The following is a 24,072-nucleotide window of genomic DNA, read 5'->3' on the forward strand; positions in this document are numbered from 1 at the left end:
GCTACACCAAAAGCATCTGAAAGAATCCCCCAGAATTGTCAGCCACAGAGAGGGAAGAAGGGGTGGGTGGGTAAGGAACTCTAGCAGCTGATAGCAAAATCCGCAAGGAAGAGACGTCAACCATCCTTCTGCCTGTTTGCCATTTGTGTTCGGAAGTGGCCTTCTACTTTTGTTTGATTCTGAACAGTCTCCCTCCACAAAACTCACATCAGCTTTGAGATTCTGACTGCAGAGGGAGAAGAATTTGCTCTACCACTCTCTCACATCCTCACATGCTTACCCTCACACCTCCATATTCTCACCTTACCCTCCCTCTCCCTCCCTTCCTCTCACCCAGAGGACAGTTCAGTTTAAACTGTTTATGATAGTGGACCTGTTTGCTCCCTTCCTAGGCCTCCCTAGAAATCCTACACAAATTGCATGAGAAAACCCCATTGGGAAAGTCATCTAGGGTTAGGCCCCCCGTGAGGTTTGGCCCAAAAGCCAGCATCACAATTTAGTTTGGAGAGCCTCTTTATGCCTAGTTGACAGCTTTCCACCCCTAAGTCTCCCAAGAAACCCTAGGCACGTTGCATAGGAAAACCCCACTGGAAATGGAGAAGTCAAACATGGTTAGGGCTCCATGAATTCAGGCTCAAAAACCAATATATTTCAAAATCAATTTGGAGAGCCTCTAAAGGTAATTCAGTGCTAATCGAGAAGCCAAAGTAAAATGGGGCATCGTAAGGACTTTAACCTAAGCGGGCTTTTGGGACAGCCACCAGCATCGCTATCAGCTTGCTCAAGAAACATACATTTGTGTTTTCCAAAGCAAAAATAAACTCAGGGACCATGATGTCTACTTATGGAAGTACAAGGTTGCATCAGTTTAAAGGAATTCTACTTTTATCTTGATAAAGGTACAAACCCTTTCATGGGTTGAGGATCTCTCTCTCTCCCCCCCCTCCCTCCCCAAATTAGCCCTTTAGAGCGTTATCAGTTGGGCATCAGGCAGTTGATATCCACGTTTGCAGCACTTTAGTATCATTGCAATAAAATATTACTCCTATTTCAGTGCACAATAAAAAATTCCTGCTTAATAAAGGGACTCAGAAATAACCCTTTAAAATTCCTGACTAATCAATAAACTGTTATTGTTTAGTGTTACTGTTTCCTACGTGGCCCTTTGAAGCAGGTGCACGAAGGAACCAATCCTTACTGAAGACAACCACCTGCAGCGGCCCCAAGGTCTCCTGGAGTGCTCTTATTTCAACCGAGCCAAAACTGACATGCTACTTTCAATGTCCTTTTCTTTTTTGTTCCATTAATTATTATTATTATTATTATTTATTCAGAGCAAGAAGAGAAGGTCATGAAAAGGGTGGTGGGAAGGGGTGTGTGTATGTGTATATTTTGAAATATTTATTCGCAAGGCTGGGATTAACAGCCTTTGTACAACACATTTTTACATGAGTTTTCAAGATACACCCTGTACACAATCACTAAACCATGACATGGATTTTAGAGACAGACTGAGCAATGATTTAAGAGCCTTTCTTTCTTCTTTTGGAAATTTTTGCAGATGTTGATGAAATAATTTGAAAGGTTTCTTTTTCTTGGAGGATTGGAAGGCAAAAACAAAATTTAACAAAACACCTCAGAAGCATGCAATGTTCATCGTGGAAATATTACATCTCTTCAAAAACTTATAAGATGGGTGTGCCTTTGGTGCTCCTGTTATCGTTATTCTTTTCATTACTACTCCAAGTATAAGTTATGAATTTTGCCTAACAGAAGGGTGGCATTGAGGTTGTCACTGCTGAGTGCTCACATTTTTAAAAAACGCATCCAACTTGTATTGACGATGACATGCTAAAATAACAGGTGAGGCCTGGAATCTAAACTCAGCCGTGTTTCAATACAAAAATGTATATTTACAAGATGATACCATATTAAGGAAACAGCTTTCTTCAGAGTCGTTCAAGTTCATGATATATAAATATACAAGTATGTGTTTTTAAAAAACCATTAGGGTACTTGTGATGTTGCAGAAATAAGTAAGCAAATAAATAAAAGGAATCACCAGTAAACAAGTTACAATTTGAAGAGAGAGTATCCAGATATTATTTTAGTTTAGCAACAATTTCTAATTCAGGATCTTGCCCAGATTTACACACTCAATTTTCCTTCAATTTCTTCATCATACAAGGGGCTACTATTTTGTTTACTTTTTGCCCCTCACTGATAGAGGCATACTTTCATATGTAGAATGGCCTATAATTTGAATATTTAATTATCAGGTATGATTTAAATAAAAAGTTAAAAATATACCATTAAAATCTATATGAAATATTTAGAAATGGAAATTCTGAATAGTTCTATATCAAGCACGCTATCTTACATACAATATAAGAGATGTTTACTGTTGACTTTTTCATCCTCAGAAAAAGAAGCCGTATCAGCTGGTTACCAGCTACAGATTCATACTCCGCAGTTGCGCCCCAAAACAAACGATATAGGCATTTAGGAAAAGACAATTCAAGTAACAATAAGGAGCTGGATTTTCACTTTACTGGTGTCTCCAGTGCATCCACAATGCGGTACTCCTATTTGTTGTGGTAGGCATTGAAGAATTGTCACAGATGTTCCTTCAGAGGGGAGGAGGCAGAGCAGAATAAATAGCATTTGTGTTGCTCCTGGATACCATTCTTAGTTTAAAGAATTAGGATAACAAAAAATATTTTAGCATTCATCACAGGAACTCAAACACTTTGGGTCATAAACTCAAGCAGATGAAGGTGTGTGTGTGTGTGTGTGTGTTTATATGTGATTCTTTCATAGAAATGATCCCTCATTTGTCAATACACATACACGTTCTGTGCTTTAACTCATACTTCAAGTTTTTTTTCCTCCTGAACAAGGCTTATTGCACAACGCTATTTTTACCTTCAGCTCAGCAGAGTCACGTGATGTACAATAAAGTTAATTGTGCCACCAACAAGACATATTTTCCAAGAAATCCATATTCACTCTCAGATAAGAAATCTTGCTTTTGCCTGATGTAAGAAATAAATATAACACAATTTCTCTCCACCCTATCAACAGGAAAAAGGCTGAAATATCTACACATCTTCTTAAATAATAAGGTTCTGTGATTTTTCTTTGATAAAAAAATAACTGCCATAATTTATTTATTTATTTATTTATTATTCATGCTTCTAGACCGCCCCCTCTCCCAAAAAGGGACTCGGGGCGGTGTACAGTCCATGCCAAATATATCAAAATACAATAAAATTGAATATGTACAGTTAGAATGGAGGAGGTTAAAAATGGAATTAAAAGAACTGTACAAAGCAATATATATAAATATAGGATTTTGAACCCCTAAAACACATACAATAAGTTAAAAACAATACCCCTAAAATAACCAGTTAATACATTTGCCAGGAGGGACAGTTGTAATTATGCCAGGCCTGCTAATCGGAACAGGTGAGTCTTCAATTTTTGCCGGAAGGAGCGGAGGTCAGTAGTGGTTCTAATGTCGGGGGGGAGGTCATTCCAGAGGGTTGGGCCCATCACAGAGAAGGCCCTACTCCTTGGTGTCGCCCGTTGGCATTGCCTAGTGGACGGCACCAGGAGAAGTCCCTCTCTGTGTGAGCGAATTGGCCATAATGCTATTTTTTATCTTCATTAATAAAAAGGAAACTGCATTAAATGGGTTTCTCCATTGCATAGAATGATTCTAATACAATCAAGATACCTGATCCCAAGGAACACTGGGGAGGCAATTGCTAGTCCCAGCACCAGTAAAAGAGGGATCAGCTGATAGAAAACATCTCGGGTAGCGCTCAATTATATTTGAAGAACGTGAAGAGAAAAGAAATTCTAGCCTTAATAGAAACCATTTTTCCTAACAACGCTCCAAATTGTCACAAATCAGGTACATTCCTCAAAGCAGGGCTGTTACAGCATGTGCAACGAGGACAGGTCCAAGCAGCCTCGGTCAGTCCCATGCAGGACGGTGGCTGAGAAACCTGGAGGCCAAAGGACATTTAACCCAGGGTAACAACAGAATTAAGATTTTTTTTAAAAAAAGAACAAATACACGAATATTGATATTCACCTAAATAGTCTCTTACTCTTGACTTCCTCAACCTGTAACAGCAGCCTAACCTTCTCAAGTGATTAAGAGTGATAATTAAAGGCTTATTTATAAGCCTTCCAATTGTTGCTTCCTAGTTCTTGAAATCTCCATGGCAACCTCCGGAAGAGTCATTGTCTTTGTTATAAACATTGAGAAGAACAATTGCACATCTCATAATTTAAGACTCACTCACACACACCCCTAGACACATGACACCGAATTGGGGAAACTGTTTCAGAGATATAGTTTCAGTCCATGTAAGACATTTGCTCTCTTCCTTTTGTGGTACCCATAGGCTGCAGTACTAAATCATTTCTACGTGATTTGGGGGAATGGCCACCTATCCTCAAGGGTCGAATCAAAATAGGTATAATTATCAAGTTGAGACGATTGAAAGTTAAGTCGGAACATTGGCTGGTCGCATACGTTCACAGACCCTATTGCTCCCCATTAATTACGGACCCACCATTAGATAGAGGTAATGGCTAAAAACAAAATTGGGACTGTGAACTGTTTCTTGGCTTTTTATTGGGTCATGAAATGTTTCTTTATTAAAACATAAAATATAATTTCAATGTTCTCTTTCCTGCATTTATTTTATAGCCTCTGGAACTCCAGAAAAATGTTCACCGATTAAATTAATTTAATTTAATTAATTTAGAATATTTAGAATAATGTGTTCAATTTATTTATAATTATATATATTTATAATTATTTTAATTTATTTATTGAATAACAATTGTTCAATTTATAATTTTTAGATATGTTAATTTTTAAGGTAGTAAATTAATCACTGCCATTGCTACTTTGCAGTGCCTATCAGCTTTTGCTACTGCACAGATTCTACCTAAGAAGAGAAAGCCAATCAGCATCACTACAGGCTAGGCCATCATTCCGTTTTGTTCACAGAAGCCATACGTTGAACCGTTTGTATTCCTTCTGCAAAATGCCCAGTGGGTGGTAATGAATGCTGCAGGCTTAGATCTTCCAACTCTGTTCTTCTAGGACTCTGTAAGAGTCTCTTTCTTGAGCAGGGGGTTGGACTAGATGACCTCCAAGGTCCCTTCCAACTCTGTGATTCTATGATTCTCTCTACAAACACCTTTGCTGTTTTGGAAGTAAGACGTGGGCTTGCCTCTCAGAGACCTGCAAGGCCTTCTCCGTGCCCTTTGCTTTTCTTCAGCAGAACGGCCCTTAGGAATGGAGGGGTGTGCTTGGGATGAAGTCTGTAATATGCCCCAACGCCAACCAAGGACGATGGCACCGCATTCTAGAAGTCATGAAAAAAAGAAAATTCATAATTGCAGAATGAGCCAAGAGCCACTGGCACTGTGAGTGAATCTAAACCCTGGATCACTTCCAACTACCGGCCTTTTGAGTCTTGGTTCCTTGTAGTCGACAACAGCAAGACCGACAGACAGTGGCACCCAACGACAGCCATATTTGTTTAGAAGCCCTTTGAATCATGGACTCCATTATTTGTAAACAAGAGACTGAGAAAGGATGGTGGCTTCTTCCACACACTCAGGGCTACGTTTTATTTCATGCTATGGTGGCAACTGTACAACAAATCCTGATTCCCCCTCCCCCTCCTCTCCCCTCATTTCTCTCTCTCTCTCTCTCCCCCTTTGGACTTAATATCCTAAGATCACGATTCTGCATTCTTCACGGGAGAAACACTGAAATTGTTACTCTGAACAACTGGTACTCCAAGAAAAGAAATACAAACATTGCTACTATTTAAAGTAAAAATAAAAGATACTGCCACTTGCCCCTGAGGCACACCATCTTACTCTGAACGCTCTGGAAGTACAGAACAACGGAGGAGAGTAATCTTCTGATCGGTGAGGCTAGGAAGGAAGGCAGTCCCCGGGTGCTTTTGCATAAAATGGCCCTCCTTCCGATGGCACAAGAAACACCCAGGTTCCGCTCTCGGGGAGTCGGTCTGCCTCCAAACACAGCCAGAATTCCCGCATTGCAAAAAGCCTTGGAGCACAGGCTTTACCATTCCTTGACTGCACGGCTACAAAGGTTTTAACACCACTGAACCCTCAGTTCACTGTCATTATTCAAGTGGATTTATTTTATCATCTGAGCCAAGCGTGATGTTTTTCTTTGGCTGTCTTGTCTTGTTCTTGCTTTTTACACAGTAAAACCAGTGGATTAGCCCTCATGAAAATATGCTAAGTAGCCCGGCACATGTGTTACTTGTTTCATATTTGGCAAAACCTACCTAAGCCTAACGTCAAAGTGGAGTCCCGGAATCACACAAATAGACTTTTCCAGCTTGATCGGTCTGACATCAAACAAGGCCCTCTTAACTCAATGGGCTTGTGTGGAACTAACTAAAAGTTTGTGCCAGTTTACAATTCTTTTCCTAAGGTCCACTTTATCAAGCCAAATATATGCTTCACCAATCAAGGTTTTCTTCATAAACTTTCCTCCATTGGAAACAAGAAGAACCTAGGAAAAAACGCAGAAAGTGATAAGTGTAATCTTTATTGTCATTGTACTTAAATACAACAAAATTGGTTAGGTTTCATACAATTGATAGGTTTCATACAAGATTAAAAAGATACAAGCATTTAAAATACCCTTAAAAAATAAAAATAAATGCTCTTGTCATGTTAACTCTTTGAAGAAAAAAAATGTTGTTGCACAACCATTTCACATGGGCTCATGTCCAACCTGGTAGCTCAATACTGCCATGGAATATATTCATCATGTATGTCATTTATTTGAGCAATGGCCCATTTCCCCCCGCCCCCCAAGGCAGTTAATAGGAAACTTCCTTCATCCAATGAAAGTTATTATATCACAAAGAAAGACGTCGGCGCTAAGGACTATAATACACACACGTCCACACGCAACATACTCCCTCCTCAGTGCTTTCAAGCTCCAGCCTGCAATCTGGTGACTCTTTGGCAACTGTTTAAAACTGGCAATTTTAAAGAAAAGATAGAAAAAAAACTCATAATAATAAAACAACAATTGAGAATCATGAATAAGAAAGGTAATCTGCAGCCATTCAATTGGATATCAAATAATTGATTTTGACTGCCAAAAATAAAACAAAGAACAAACAAAATCCAACTCTAAGAAATAGCATTAAATTAATATAAATCATCAAAATGCATCAGATAAATTAAATAATCCATAATATGCCTACTCTCGTACAATATTGTTTCTTTATTTAGTTTGTACAGATCATGAAATCTATGTGAAAGGGAAACATTGTGTGATAAAGGAGGGTCACAATAAATCTTCATTGAAAAAACTTTTATGTTTACTTATCACTTTGATGAGGATGATGGAGATTTGCGCAACATGCTAGGTAAAGTCTGGCTCAGACTCAGACTTCTGGAATCAAGCACCTAGTGGCATAAGCGAGCCTCCCCTGATAGACCAGGTTGTGGTCTGGCTATAGAATGCCAGACTGTTAGTTTACGCAAGAGACCCAAGTTGTCATGCTATCGATGTAGGCTTCAGTAATTCATTTTAGATATACTGCCATCTCAGTCGCGGAAAATCCCAAAGGGACAACTTATATTTTTATGTATACTGAGAGCCAAACCATTCAACTAAGCTATCGACCTGAGAAGAGAAAGGATCTTAAATCAATTACTTTAGGTCAATTTTTCTCAACCAGGTACCTTCTAGTTATGACTGTGTCACATTTGGAGGACATTAAAGTGAGCCATATTTTCTTCTACAAGACTATTCGCCCTTAAAGTGCACCAAAGTCAAGATGGGAGGTGCTGAGGTCATGAGTAATCATACAGTGGTGCTCAGGACTGGAAAATATTGTCACATCTTTCCCTAAAAACCCAAAGAGTTACAAAGCCACCAAAGCAAAAGCAGAAAATACAACTACCAACAACAACTGCTTTGATAACTTGTCAATGTTGTTGCTAATGTTGATCTACAGGATAACTGAAATATCTTCAAAATCTTTTGTTCTTTTTTAAAAAACTGAAATAAGATGGGATTACAATAACCTCAAATGAGAACTTTCTAAAAATCATCCTCTCATTTTTCTACTCAAAACATCACTTGAAAAATGCACTTATGCTTAAGGAGAAGAGCATGGAAATGATGGGAACATGGTTTTCTGTGGAGAAAATTGGAAGAATTGGTCAAGTGCTTTACCGAAATAGGAAAAATAGCTAACAAAATTGGGAGAATATTCCTAGAAATAGAGTCCCTTTTGGGAGAGGGGGCGGTCTAGAAATATGAATAAAGTAAAGTAAGTAAAGTATAAATATTAGAGGCGGGTGAGTGAATAAAAGATGAATTTCAAATGCAAATATATGAGAGGGCTGAATGCACTGCATCAAGGAAGGAAGCGAGCAAAGTACCTGGAGCGAGTGGCCGGAGGGACACAGGCTGAATCGGAAGGTCTCGTTGAACGAAGGCTCTCGGTCATGCCTGCACACTCTCGTCTTCTTCTTCACCACCCTCTTTTGAGTCCCAAGGTTGACAACGTAGAGCTTTACATATAAATCTGTGGAAACAGATAGTTTGGCCTATTTTATAGAACACTCATAGATTAGTCATTGATTCAGAATGGCAAACATTCTTACGTCAGATAAAGATTTGAAAGAGACTTCTCTTGGCTATTCCGCTGCTCAGTATCTTAACCTCTGGCTGTATTTTGAGCTTCACAACACCCCCTACGATTCCAAAGCTGTCCCAAAGGTTATGGAATTTACTGAATAAAATTCTGCACTTAGATATTATTCTATTACACAAAGTGGCCTTCACCTGATTAAAACGGTCAACCCAACTAGCTTTATTGGATCATTCAGTTCACCGTGTGAATTGGTTTTAATGTGAATCGTATGTATCAGATTGATTTGATATGAGTCAATGAGTCAGTAATAAGTAAGTGGAACTAAATAACTCAAGAGAAGCAAGAACTCCAATACCTGCATCAGTCTCTTCCCTGGGATGACATTTCACTGTAATCTCAGCAAACCTTTTTATGGAAGAATGCGAAAGATACTTGGACACAACCTCTCTATGGATTGGGGAAATCCATGAGCAACCTTGAGAAAGTAGAGGCATAAAGTTGTGTGGGAATGATCCTCTCCTTCTTTTGAAAGACAGTGAACTGTCAGTGTATGGACCCACAATAGGATGATTCAGGAAGTCTGTTATCTTCCTGGTATCTCTAGCTAGGATGTAATGGGACATTGCTAAGACTATGAAGAATCTTGGGGCAAATGGCCAAGGACAGAAAAGGCTCTGAACCAGACCACAAAAGCTGAAACAGGAATATTAGAATTGGGTCCAGAAATAGATTTTTTTCCTCATCAGATCTTCTGATCATAGGTCCACAGTTGTTTGAATGATCAGATCCCCAAATCTACTGATTAATGGGTCCGACGTTAGCTTGAAAGGAAGTATTCATGGGGGGCCACTATGTTCTGTCCTAAGTTGGTGCCAAGATGACATTTACAGGTGACACATAGCTGAAAGGGGTGACCGGTCCTTCCAAAAGCTCTAGAAACTCTTGAATAATTGACATTTTACAGAGATAAATATGTCAGGATAGGAAAAAGTTAGTGCACTAAATAGGGGTTGGATTACATAATCTCCAAGGTCCTTTCCAGCTCTATGATTTTTATGAAGAATAATAAAAAAACCTCACAGGAAAATATAACGGAGAACCACTTCAATAGTTCTACCAAGATATTCCCTGGATATGCCTATGGGTGGATCATCAACTTAACTTTTGCACATGGAAAACATTTGCATCAAAGGGGCATTCAATTTATGAAAATAATATTTTCCCCCTTTGCATCTAATGGCAAAAATCCCGCCATGTTATTGCCAAATTTAAGGTAATTAATATAGCATGTAGTTGGGGCCTAATTATTTTAAAAATATACTAAAATACCGATTCATGAACAAAGGATACCTGGTAAATGATCTGGAGATTTAAACTTGTAAGTTATATTCCTGCATTGCAGGATTTCCACTATTAACTGTTCTCCATCGGTCTTCATTTCCTTTTTTAAAGCAATCTTTATTTCACCCATCACCTGAGTTTTACCTGTGATAATACAAACAAGAAAGCAAAATTAATTTAGTTATACTGAAAGGAAATGCTACTATTCTGCTGGATTATCCCTGACATCCCAGAATTTGGCACAGAAAAAGTAAAAAGAAAAAAAGAAAGAGAAAAGAATGAGAAAATGAAAAATATAATAAATAAAAAATCAATTGTAGAGAAGTGACTTCCAACCTTCATCACTAGTATAAACAAATTTCACTTCTCCCCATTAAAAACAATTATCTCTTTATACCATATCCCATCTCTTATCTATGAGCAAGTCCATAAAACATCATCTTTTCTATCGCCGGGTCAGCAGAAAGTTCACAAAAGGCTGCCAGAAGTAACAATATGACTTGTTTTAATCTTGATCAAGTAAACCAACTTTATATTAATCAATTTATTTTTGTTATGGTTTGTAAAACCCAAAATTTATTTATTTCCCATGAGAAGCTGTTTGGTTTTTATCAGTTTTAAAATCTTATTGTAGTAATTTCTATATTCTAATTTTATCTGCATCCTTAGTCTGTTTATAACTTCCTGAGATCAAAATCTTATTTAGCTTTTTGCCATTTATTTTAAAGTCTTTCAATCTTTAAATTTATGATTAAAATTTCATTTCATTCAGGATAGAAGGCAAACTCACCAGGCATTTTCAAAGTTGTCATTCTGAAGTGCTCTCTAATAGCTTGCAAGAAGTTAATAATAAGAATTTCCAGAAGTGATTAGAAAATGAGGTTAATGAACTCAGTGCCTTTTTAAAGATGTCAACTACAGTTGCAAGCAAGATGGCAATTCTTGTCATCTCCCAGCACCTGTGGGAGACCCTTCCCTAGTTGTAATTATCCTTGCACATCCCTGTCCCCTTCCTCACAATCTAATTGGAGATGCATGCAGTTTAGTATTTGGCATTGAATAATGTTTTCTTACTAACAGTAGGTTGTTTACACTGGAAGGCCTATTGTTGCTACCATCATAGCATTTTTGGTTACAATAAAGCAGAGAGTTTCTTATAAATATAGCATTTAGATTAATAGAATAGCAACAAATATTTTCTACAGACTTCTAGATAATTCATTTTGAATTGAGATAAGACACTTTACCTTCAATCTCTGCTAATCCTACCCCTGATTGCTTCACGGCTTCTTGTCCATTCTGGCTCATCTTTCCTCTGTTGAAAAACATAGGTGGGTCTGCTGTTAATAAAGGTGATTCTGTAAATGTATAAATATATAAATATACAGAATACAAAAAAAAACAAAACAGTTGATCACAGAGAAGCAAGTAGGATACTAAAAAATATGGAAGCCTTTTGATTCCCATTTGAAAAAGGGAATCACTTGCAATAGAAGGTAACACTAAGAGCTACCAGATGTGGCCTGATACATAACTACTGCACAGCTTTAAAGTTTTGACAATGCACGTTGTTAACCTCATCCAAATACCAGCCAAAGCCTGCAAGTGGTACTATGAGACCGCTTAATTTACTAGATTAACCCAGTTGGGCCGAATGCTGCTGCCAATGGAAGAAACCACTTGCAGCCCCCACATGTACTTCAATGAACTCTCAAGAGTGTCCCTGCTGTCCTTGAGGGGACTCAGTGGCTGGAGGTGGGACAGGAGGGCAGCACGGAACGATTTGGCAGAAGGGAAGGCAGCTGCTTCCCAGAGCTCTGAAGAGCAATTCTACCACCTTTTCTCAGGGATTAGGGAAAACACAGTAAATGATGAGGGGAAAAAAAGCCCATACATTCTTGGAATTGGGAAAAGATGGTTGTCCCCATTGGTGGTGGTGGTGGTGGTGGTGGTGGTGGTGGTGGTGGTGGTGCCACTGCCGTTGCTTCCTTCACTGTCCACACTGTAGCCGCTGCCAAAGGTGCTGGTTGATGAGCCAGTGGAAGAGACTGAGCTTTCTCCTGGCCTGTGGTTGGTAGACCTTGCTGTATGGAGTAGAAAGTAGAAAGAGTTACAGAGACAAGGGAGCGCCACCCATAAAGAACCCTGCTAAAAGTTCATCTAGTTTTTAATCATCTATTTTCTTAATCTTTTCTTTTCAATATCAGCGCATTTTATTTTACATTTATTCTCCCACTTCTTTTCCCAGTGGGACAGACTTATGCTGCGCTGTCAGAAGCTTCAATGTATAGGAAGAGTAGAGAAAATCTTCCTGGAAAGAAGAAAAGCGAGAGGAGGATCTGGCCACACCATGGCCAGGGAGAGCTGAGCAACCCTGCAGAGAGGGGTGAGAGGCGGGGTCATTCAGCTGGGGAAGAGAGGCATGGATGAAAGCCACCAATATTACCTGCAACCTAATCAAGACGCTCTAGAAACATCAAGCCATACAGCAATGAGAGGACAAGGAGGATCTAAAAGGAGTTATCTCCTCCTGAGGCTTCTTCAGCTCCAGCTCCTTTTATTTTCTGGAAGCCCCTCAAGATCTAGCTTGAGTCACTTGCAAACCTCAGATGTTGAATTGGCTTGATTTGGGTTTCTCTCTACCATAAGATAGCCTCCACCAGAGCAAGATCTGAGTAGCTGGATTGCAGAATTAAATATGGATGGCTGTAGCTGCTTTGGAACCAAGGCTGACCTCCGGAATCTCTTAATAGGGGCGGGGTGGGGAGAGAAGGAGCAATGGAGGTGCCTGCGACTGAAGGAGCCCTTCGGGAGATGCCAGAATGGGAGAAGGCGGGGGAGAGATTAGTAGATAAATAAATAAACATTGAGAAAATGTTTATGCCAGGCTCAAAGCCCTTAAATATCTTTAACCAAAGTGAGGTTGTGGTATGAAGATGGTGGCACTGATTTAGCAGACATTCAACTTTAGTACTGGGCTTTCTTGTTCATTTCTGTATTCCTGTGAAATGAGGTGTGTGTGTGTGTGTGTGTGTGTGAATATTGCTCTTTTGGGGACAAATTAATGTGTGATCCTTTTGAAATCTTGGCAAGTTTTAGGCTTTAAGTATATTCATTAGGGATTAAAGGGATTAAAGCTTGAAGTAGAATCACATGAGAAATTGACACTATGGAGTAATCCACGGTTTGAAGATAATAGGGAAGATGCTTTATTAGAAAGCATTGGCTAAAAAGGAATAAAATTGGTTTATTTATAATGGTCGTTTTAATGATTTTGCTATGGTACATTCTGACTAGGACTTACCTAGAGTTTTTGCTTGGTATTATAGTCAGTTGAAACGTGCCAAAATTGCACAGTCCAGGTACCTCAGTAGCTGGAATGCTAGTAAGAAATTCTTGAATCCAACAATTAAATTTTACACAGAATTGAAAAACTGGATGAATATTAACATAATTACATTCCGGAAATATACAGCCTTAGAAAATTAATGGTCCCAAATTTTAATAAACGTAAAATATGCTTAAGAATGAAACTAACTGAACAGAAAACACTGTTTCTTTTTTATTTGATCTCAAGTAATGTTTGAAATTTCCATGTTTGCCTTTGCACGTCTGAACGGTTTATTGTCCTCAGACACTCCATATACTGTATGTGTTTGCAGGGCAAAGCAGCCAGTGTATCCAGCACAAAGCCTATCTAGCCGGTCACAGTCAACGTCTTATTGAGTTAGAATGACATTGGCCTTCTCAGTAGACACTCAGAGGCTGGTTAAACAAAGACAGGGAAGAGGAGGACACAAAGCCAAGAGAAGGAAAAGGTGTACCTCCTGTTTATTCTGGTCTTCTGGGTGCCTGGAATGGAAGAAGGCCCACCCTATCCTTTTCAAACAGGATACAAAAGAGGCCGGGAGCAAGCTAATTCCCAGCTCCTCTTGTCTACCAAGCCATGAACAAATGAAGAGACCCCAGGTGATATTCAGCAGTTGCCTTCACGGAGTCTTTCTACTCAACGTCCGGGGAAGAATTTTGTTTTGAAAGGTAGATTTTTCACAGCAGAATACACAGCACATGTCAAAGTGATAGCACCAACGCAACAAAACAACAACAAGGTGTCCATGTTGTAATTCCTCTGTGCCACAATAGTCTTTAATTATACAAAAAGATTGGTTTAATCACGCTTAAGGAGTTCAAATTAAATGCATGACATTAAGTTGGCAATATCACCACGAGGCATTCGAGTTTTGGAGGAGGATGAGCACTCTTTGTGTTAGAAGACTCAACCCTTTATGAGACTAGCCCTTTCAGCAATTAAGAAATCTTAATCTCTTTAAACCCAGTGGAACATTACGGCTACGAGCGGGGGAATAACTTCACCGTGCAACAAATTAGCAGGCCTGGCCAGAAGGCCTTCGGTTCAGGCCAGGCGTCCCTCAGCCGGGTGTTTTTCTGCTCACCTCCTTCAGGGTTGAAGGGTCCATCGGACATCACTTTCCTGAGGGCTAGTTGGCTTTGCTCTTTGTTGTCACTGGCTGGTGGAGGTAGATTGTCAGACTGAGTTCTTTGAATTGGGAGGACGCCCGCTATGCTGTGTCTGTGCAGCTTCCTGGCATGATTAGACTGACCGCTTTTATGGGCTGCTGTGGCAGTTATGGGTGAAATGGAAACCCACAATATGTACCTCAGATGGAACCAGCTTAAATGTTAGTCATGCAAACAGAAATGGGGAGATTCTCTTTTCTGCAGTTAAATAGGCAAGTTTCTTTGAATTCCAAAGAGACATCACATGAAGAGCAGTAAATGGTAATTAAACTGGCTGTTTCTTTTTAATTAAAATAAAAGGATAAAGAAGACACAGAGGATTTTATTTCCTGCCTTTTGCATTACGCAACAGTCGCTGGGCACCAATTATCATGGAGACAGCAAACTTTTGCCACAGTTGGATTATACTAATTTGCCACACACTAAATCCTCAACCTGTAATTCCGTGAAAGAATGATTTACACGTGGTGAAATACAGAAATACTGCTGTAATTGTTAAGCCTCATTGCTAACTAACATTTTTTATACTCTATATAATATAGGGCTAATGATTAAGTCATTAATAAAGCCAGTATCTAATTTTAATCACAGCCAATGAATTTCTGTCTGTGAGGTTGTACAATATTATCATTGGATGAAGAAAACATTTCAAGTATGTTATTTCTAAAAAAATAATTTTGTACAAAGGAAAGAACATTTACCAGTATGAAACTGAACCAAATACGTTCTTTCATTTTGGTTTTCAAATTCTGATATTCTACAATAGGTCTACCCCATTTGCTTTTCAAATTTAGCGTGCTGGGTTTTTAAAAATAAATTTTCCACAATTCTCAGGTAGGGGTAGAGCTGGAAACAAAGTCTATAAAATTTAAATTAGTTGAGGCATTTAGTGACACCAAAGGAACAAAACACAACAAACCTTCCCCATAAGAAGTGCAGGATTGTAGCATACTGAGCAAATGGGAAACATGCTGGAAAAACAACCAGTTTAGGGGGAGATATATATACACACACACACACACACACACACACACACACATACATACATACATACATACATATATATGTTGTATTTGTACTGATAAATAAGGCATACCAGGGGTTGCAACACAAATACATACATACATACATACATACATACATATGCATATGCATATGCATATGCATATGCATATGCATATGCATATGCATATACATATACATATACATATACATATACATATACATATACATATACATATACATATACATATACATATACATATACATATACATATACATATATATATATATATATATATATATATATATATATATATATAGGCTATCTTGTATTTCTATGTATTTACAGACAAACTGACAGAACACTGAACAGGTGAAATGCACCATGTGCCAGAGCGGAAAGGAAAGGCCAGCAGCAGGGAAGATGGCCAAGCAGGAAGATGGGAGAAGGGTGGGAGAAGGCCACAGATGAGAATTAAGCTGCCATGCTGAGGAATTTTATTTGTGTCTTTTACTTGGTTGGAGGCGTAGCTGTTGGACAGCGGCTTCGGCAGCAGCGATGGCTACCCCAGCATCTTCAAGGTGAGTTTGAGTGACACTGGTTTTGCTTTGGCTGCGAGATGGTCCGTGAGAGCGCAGGTGTCCCTCGGAGGAAGATTTGGAACTTCCCGGGCTGCTGTGGGACTTCTCAATGGTGGGCATTTGCATATCTGGCCAAGAATTGTGGGAGAAAAAATACCAGGAATACAGTATATTAACCTTCATCCACCTCAGAGCCCTAGAGTGATCATGTATGCAATAGAAGGCCTTCTACTCCATCACCCCTCAACTGAAAACCATAGGTGGAGTCTTCTCACTTTACCTTGCTGTGTTGTTGCGAATAAGAAGCAGGGAATAATGCCCAACCCTAATCTTCCATAGGCCCCCGAAGAAACAAACTCCCGCCCCCACGTCCACCTGCTACCTGCACATTCTGGGCCTTTGCTTCGTTGGATGCAAACACCCCAGGGGTTCCTAACAGTAGGAGATTCAAAGCTACAAAGCCACCTTTTCCTCAAAGGTATGAAGCTAAGGTGGGGAAATGGATGGCTCTTCTACTACTGTAGTTTCCTCTACTTTTCACCTGGCTCCAAAGCAAATCGGCTCAGTTCTCTAACAGTCACTCTTATGGGGTCACATAATTTTAAACTCCAGTGCAAAACCTTCAGGCGACAATCTTCCTGATAATTTTTAACCTGTTTTCAACTGATTCAGTCACTTTAATTGCTTTGTCCTGTGGCAATTCTACACCTATAAAATAAGACACTGCTACTATTGCTATTCTGAAGCTGAGAATGGCTGATGCGAAGCAATCCATGAGTTCCTGCCAGGGATTAGTTTAGAAAGGAGACCTTCTGGAAACCAAACATAACTCTTCTGGGGCTTAGCTTTACTCCCTGAATACCTCATGGCCAGAACAGGCTGGAAACTGTATCGGCAGAAATTGAGGTGGCCTTCTGTTAATTCCCCATCACTTCCAAAGAGAACTTGGGATGCGTTTCTTTGCTTCCTTTTAAAAGTCTCCTTCCACCCCTCCTACAGCCCCCAGCGCCTCCCTCTCTTTGGGCAAACCCACTTCACTGGGCTGCAAGGCAGCTCAGCCATCCATTGGCTGCTGGGCAAAGGAAGGACCAAATTGCTCATGGGGGGCTCCAATGGGTTCCACCCTCCGAAGGAGCAATGGGCTCAAAACCTGAAGGCTATTTCTCCATCAGACTTAAGAAGTGCAATAACTTCCTGGGTAGAGCAGGAGATCCCCTGTGCCTCACATCTGATTTCACATCAAATGGTCCATGAAGCCAGAGGTTACCAGGAGAACCTACCCTGCTGTCCACAAAGAGGGGTAGTTGGTGGAAGTCTTACCTTTTGATGGATCAGGAAAAATACCATGACTTCTGCTCTTGATGACTGACGGTTTCGGAGATGGTTGACTACTCTGCCCCGAATGGGATCTCCCGTGGTCAATGCTTTCACTCTGCTCCTTCAGAGGGTACCAGTGGGGAGTGTTATCCAGGGAAGAGGCACTGGAGAGTTCAATTAAGACCTAAGCAGTGACAGAAAGAGAGCAAACATTTGGTTCTGTAGAAGCAAAACTATTCTGGGTGCGCTGAATCTCAACACTCGCTCCAAGCTCATTTGATACAACATTCCCCTTCGGATGATTGTTCAGTATTTGTGTGCAAGGTCCTTGTTTCAGGAGATTAGAAAGGGAGAAGAGAGAGAAAAGAAAGGAAGGAAAGAAAGAAAGAAAAGAGGAAAGAAAGGGTAACACAAATGGAGACAGGTTTACTTCCAACTATATGGCACCAGGTGAGCACTTAAAAGAATCTGAAAGGGGAAAGCCTTGCTCATGAGCCTAGACGGGAGGTCTTGGAGGGCCTGAGTCCCTTCAGGTTTGTGCCCTGGAGTGATGATTGACAGTTTTGAGGAAACCGCTGATGAGAGAAAAGTACTCCAAGAAAGAACAAGGGTTTTTTTTCCTCTCAGAGTGATTGTTTTATTTATTTATTTATTTTAATTAGATTTCTAGACCGCCCCCTCTCCCCGGAGGGACTCGGGGCGGTGTACAGGTATAAATTTAAAAAACCCATCCAAACAATAATATACATCATTAAAATTAGATTAAATAACCCCTGTACAATTTATAACAATTAAAACTAACCCATAAAACCAATCATAAAATTTAAAAACCAAAACTGAGGTGGGAAGGCTGGAATTAGGCCAGGCCGGCTAGCTGGAACAGGTGGGTTTTAAGTTTCTGATGGAAGGAGCGGAATTGCAGGTATGAGCAGTGGATGTTGGTTTCAGCCAGAGCAGAAGACAATAGAGACATTTAAGTATTTCATGCACACCCTTTGGGATATCTTAAAAGTTTCTGAGTAGTTTCTCCAGAATTTCACCTTCTTTAAAAATGAGATTTATTAAATAAAAAAAGTACTTTGTAAAACATCTTTCATGTCATTTTGCTTTTTATTTGGGCTCAGGATAAAACCAATCATGTCTGCAATTTTTTACATTTCAGATTTTTTTTCAAGTCAATGTTATTCAAACAACTTTTCTAACATAAGAAGTGGCAATTTATATAATTTAAAAAAGTAAATAAAATATAAATAGTTCATAATTTATAACAATGGTCAAACATTCTACAGTGGTTAATGGTGCCGAAATAGAAACCGTGAGACCATAACCTCTTGCCTTAAGCATGAAACTTGGCTGGGTGATTTTGAGTCAGTCATTCTCTCTCTCAGCATAACTCATCTCACAGAATTGTTGGTGGTGTCAGGAAAATAGGGGCAGCAAATGTAACCCCCTTCCTCCCGAGTTGCACAAAATACAGGAGCAACACATTAATGATTTCAGCCTTCACCATAGTGCGTTATTAGTAGACAATCTTGTACTTGTATTTTTATATATTATCGTATTTTTTGGAGTATAAGACGCACCGAGGTTTTGAAGAGGCAAATTTTTTAAAAAAGTTTTTGCACTCTGCAAACTTCCAACAATGGCCCGTTTTTCACGAAAACGGGCCCATTTCCCCCCCCAAAAAAAGGGCATGACTAGCTCTTAGGAGGCTTGTAGAGTGCTCCTTGGGGGATGGGGGAGCAAAAAACGAGCAAAAAAGGCCCATTTTATGTTCACTTGTGCCCTCCCCAGCCCCCAGGAGCTCTCTGAAAGCCTCCTAAATGCTATGCATGACCATTTTCGTGAAGGGGGTGGGGTTTCGGGAGGCAAAAAATGCTGTATTCAGTGTATAAGACGCACCCAGATTTTCAGCCTCTTTTTTGAGGGAAAAAGCTGCGTCTTAGGCTCTGAAAAACACGGTATACTTCATTTATATTTTTGGGAAACATGAATGTTTATGTTTTAAATCTATGACAGATCCTAGGGGATAGGACAGGGGTCAGCAACCCGTGGCTCTGGAGCAGCATGTGGCTCTTCCATCCCTCTGCCGCGGCTTCTTGTTGCTGGTCAGTTCCACAATTGATAGGGCTTTCTGTTAGGACAGGTAGAGGAAAAAGGATGCCACGCTAGGAGGAGACTCTATGGTGGGGGAACCGGACTTCCAGTCTGCTCCGGAATTGAACAGGGGGCTTCCGGTTAGGACCTTTGTGGCTCTTTGAGTGTTTAAGGCTGCCGACCCCTGGCCTAGGAGAAGGTTACCCAAGATGTATGAGTGGAAAAAGTTGTTATGATACCTGAGCAACGGGAGATGACTGAACTTGTAATGGAAATCATATTTTGCTTATAACTTTACAGCCTATGCTAACTCGGTTTTTAAAAAGAAACAAGGGTTAATTGCTATGATGGCTTTGTTAATATATACTTAAATCCTACTAGATGGGTTTAAGCCAAAAACAATGAAATCCATTATTTCTTAAATGGATGAATGTCACAAGACATTAGTGTGCATCTGTCTCTGTCGTAGGGCCTCTATCTAGACGAACATTTCTTGGGATTTAAAAACTGTATCATGTGATTCCATTGCCATGTGGGGAAAGGGAAAATTAGAAAGATTAAGGAAAATAGCAAACTTACTTCACCCAAGAAGTCATTAGAGGAGAATCTATCATAATCCCAGACACTGACTTCTAGAGTTTTCTTCTTCAGCTGCAAAAGATAATAAATTTTAGCTCCCATTGTGCAATTCACACCCAGCCCACAAAATATGCTCCACTGAATAATACCATTGGCAAGGTGACCACTCGGCAATCATTCCCTTCACATTGACCTGGGGGTGGGAGGGAGATCTTTGGAACGAATTCTGAGTGGAGGAGTTATTTGGTCAAGCTTTGACCAGGGGCATCCCATAGTGGACTATGTGAGTGGCTATCTGGAATGGTGTAAGAAGAAGTCTTGTCCAACTACTGCTCTGAGTGTAATTGGCTAAAGACCTTGGACAGATGGCTCCGTCACCTCTTTCTTAATGTCTTAAATTTTTTTTGAAGGTGACAGCAAATGTACTTAATAAGGGTATCATGGCATAACTGACCTTTTAATTTAAAGACTTGATTGAAAGGCGTGTTGATCCAATGAATCCATGAAATTGAATATTCAATTTAAATTGGACACTTTTAAATCAATCTGGAGGTTTATTAGATTTCTATACATGTGTAACCCATTTTTTATCCAGTCAAATTGACAGAATCAACTTCATTGAAGTTGACAATTTCTTTAGATCAAATTGATATATTGTATTTTGATTTGAACTGATCAGTCAGTTTGGGTCTTGAATGATTGGCATATGCATAATTGATAATACCGTCCCACTAATATATACTACAATGAGCCAGAACAATTCTTTACATTTTGCTAAGCATGGAGAGTTAAAGCAGTTGCTTCTCCTTTAACTTGCTTTTCCGTGTATCTATTTATTTACTGATCTTCTTCATCTAGAAAAGCCAGCCAGATTCTACCAAGGGATAAGCGGAGCAACCAGAGGAAAGGCGGAATGGCCGTCACTGACGTTCAGAGGGATGCATTCAGATACAAAGGAAGAAGAGATCAGGCAAGCATGCCGTGACACACCCTTTTCTTCTTCCACAGGCTGCCTTGCAAAGAACAGGTGAGTGGGGAGAGATGTTGGAAACCTTCCGGTTTGACCTTCAGCTCAACGCAGAGATTCACCCCAATAATATTCCTATCAGACAGGCCCATCTGGCCACTATTAAAATTGGGGCGAGCCCGAAGGAATTTAGCTCTGCTGCTGAACAAATTTTTCTTAAGAATTTTTCCTGATGAACAACTGAAAATGCGTTTCTTATCATTTGCTTCTTATCCCGTCTTCTTGAACCCTATTCTGTCCCCTATTCTGTAATCCCTGACAGGTTTCTGAACATTTTAAGGTGGTTATTAAGTGTCCCTGTAGATAAATATACCTGACACATCCAGATATACTCTTGTTACAAAAGGCATGTGCCGTTTTTGGCTGCTCATCTCTGAAATTACTCTGGTTTGCCAATATCTTTTAACTCAACACAATGTGTGGTCAAGGCCAAGAAAAGAGAAATAACAACTTTCCCACCCAGCCTTTTTTCCTCCTCTTTCTTTTTCCTCCCCTCCCAAATCTGCTATCCACCCCATTTGTGCCACCTGTGTCAATTTGACCCCTTTTTTGGCATTCCTGTTAAAAGGAGAATTTGTGCAGTATATTTCTGTGTATGAAAAGGATTTTTGGGTACTAGACAGATTTTATAGGAAGTATATGAAACTGATGGATTATTTTTCATAAATAGGATCCTTTATTTGATAGATAATTATAATCAGTAATTATTAATTCAATTAGTTCTTTTGGTCTGAGCAATTCGCGGTTTGAAATGTGGAAAACTGGAAAATCTCCAAAACTAGTTTTACACAGAATTAGCAATTTTTGGCGGACAAGATAGTCAAGCTGGGCATTGCATTCAGATTTAAATCTCTGCCTATCATTTATCTTAATCAACACTTCCTTTGGGGGAAGCAGCTGTCTCTGGTTCAAGATCATCTTCTTTCAGAGTAGAAAAAAAATTATTATCCCCCTCCAGGCTGTCTGTCTGAGCACAGTGGAATGGACGAACAGCATGCTGTTGGGATGTAGGGGATGTTATTATGGAAACAGTTTCCCTCTTGACATTCTCTTATCCCAGGAAGAAAAAAACCTCCTTTAGCCACAGACCTGCTCTATGAAGATGCTTTTATAAATAACCGTCTGGTTCCATTCAGGATTCAAGCTTTTCTGTATGTATTTTGTCTTTCTCTTGTTCTCAATGCTGAAGTGAAACAAACGAACAGAGCATAATATTACTTTCATGGGTCTCCTATTGTTCCAATTTAGAAACAGTTTTAACACATCTGATGATTAAACTTTCAGGCTCCTATAGTCAAATGACCTCAGATGGCATTTAATTTCATTGTACGAGGTGCAATGACAATAAAGTAAACTGCAACTACAACTAGATCTATTTCAGCATAAATGATAATATTCTATTGAGCATTTGTTTTAATTACATTTTAGGATTATGCACATTTTGCAGGGCATTATTGCTTTCATGAATATCCCCCCTGAACTGAAATTATTGCATCATTTTAAAGCTAAGTCATCCCTTCTCATACGGAAAATAATATAGTAATTTCTAATAAGTTAGCTCGGTTATAAAAAACATTGGTTTCTTTAGGCAGATTAATTTTTGCAGAGAAATGCAGAAGTGATAAATGAGATACAGCAGGTGAGCAAAGAGCTAAATCTGAATGTGCTACGTAAGTAGTGTCACTGCAATATAGTGTATCTATTATGTGAGGGACCTTTGAAAGCATGCAGTATAAAGACATTTTTAATGCGCTTGGAGCATTTTCGCAGGATCCCAAAACAGCTGTCTTAGTCTCGGAGGTTGATGGATCAAGGATGCTTTACTTATCAAGTGATTTACTAAGATCTATCCAAATACGTAAAAAAGGGGGCAATTAAAATTGACCTCTATTTGGATACTAACTCATATAGCAAGAATCCCATAAACCCCAAAGAAACTGATATAAAATGGAAAACTACAATTTATGCATAAAAATGATTTTTCAGTACAGTATTTGCATTTGCTAGCAAGCAATTCATGTTAGAGAAGCAGAACAATTTTTTTCTTCTTCCTGATGTTTTCTCACAAGTTCAGGGCCTGCTTTTGCCAGATAGATTGTGTTGATCCTTCAGTTGTGATGAGAGCTGTCTTTTTGCCCAAGCCTGACTTTGTGGGCTGAGAGAAAGTATGATTGGCCCAGGGTCATCCAGCCTCTTTTCAGGCTTAAAGTGGGACTAGAACTCACCATCTCCTGGTTCCGAGTCTGGTTCCTTACCGGACACAGCCTCTCAGAATAATTATTAATTGATAGTGGATTATTATTTCTGCTGATATTAAAATAGTTGTGATCTTTCACAATTAATCCTGTAATGGTAACATAAGATGCTGTTATGTCAATTTGTTGCCTATTATAAATTTTTCACCTCTGGCCATCAATAATCAGATCAGCCGTTCTTGGGAGCAAATGCAGTTTTCTTTCCTGCTTTATAAATCACTGGAATTCTGGGCAGGTGAGTGAGTATACACAATATGGATGTTTTCATGCACAGAGCATCAGTTAAAGAATAAAGGGCTCTACCTTGCATTCTGGACAACCATGACTTGACTGCAAACCCGGTGAAGAAACAAGGCATCGAAAAGCAATAGAAAGGGATACAGGAAGCAAAAGATTAGGAGGAGATAAAGAGATAAAGCATGATGCCAGCCATATATTAAAAGAGGCTCAAAATTGAGAAAGAAGAAATGTTACGCAGACTGGGCACATCATAATAGAACCCCCCCACACACACACACTGAAAGCCCACCCACCCACCCATAACAGCATTAGCAGTTTAGGTCTACAAGATCTCAATCATAGATAAATACTATAATATCAAAGTGCAAAATTATGATTCACGAATTCATCTTTTCTT

The 24,072-nt window shown here is 39.5% G+C and overlaps 1 protein-coding gene across 1 annotated transcript; it reads right to left on the reverse strand.

The window, feature by feature from the left end:
* Positions 1-5,666: 5,666 nt before the first annotated feature.
* Positions 5,667-23,758, reverse strand: LOC309393777 (protein piccolo-like; the record flags this gene model as incomplete). Its single annotated transcript, XM_081956273.1, has 11 exons — positions 5,667-6,586; positions 8,482-8,627; positions 10,047-10,181; positions 11,285-11,352; positions 11,932-12,121; positions 14,492-14,674; positions 16,094-16,288; positions 17,481-17,661; positions 20,154-20,225; positions 22,270-22,363; positions 23,739-23,758. 11 exons carry the CDS (start codon positions 23,756-23,758, stop codon positions 6,446-6,448), a joined length of 1,425 nt encoding a protein of 474 aa, XP_081812399.1. The 3' UTR covers positions 5,667-6,445.
* Positions 23,759-24,072: the final 314 nt, after the last annotated feature.

The sequence above is a fragment of the Natrix helvetica genome (assembly GCF_964273705.1).
Source record: "Natrix helvetica genome assembly, chromosome: 5".
NCBI classification, from domain to species: domain Eukaryota; kingdom Metazoa; phylum Chordata; class Lepidosauria; order Squamata; family Natricidae; genus Natrix; species Natrix helvetica.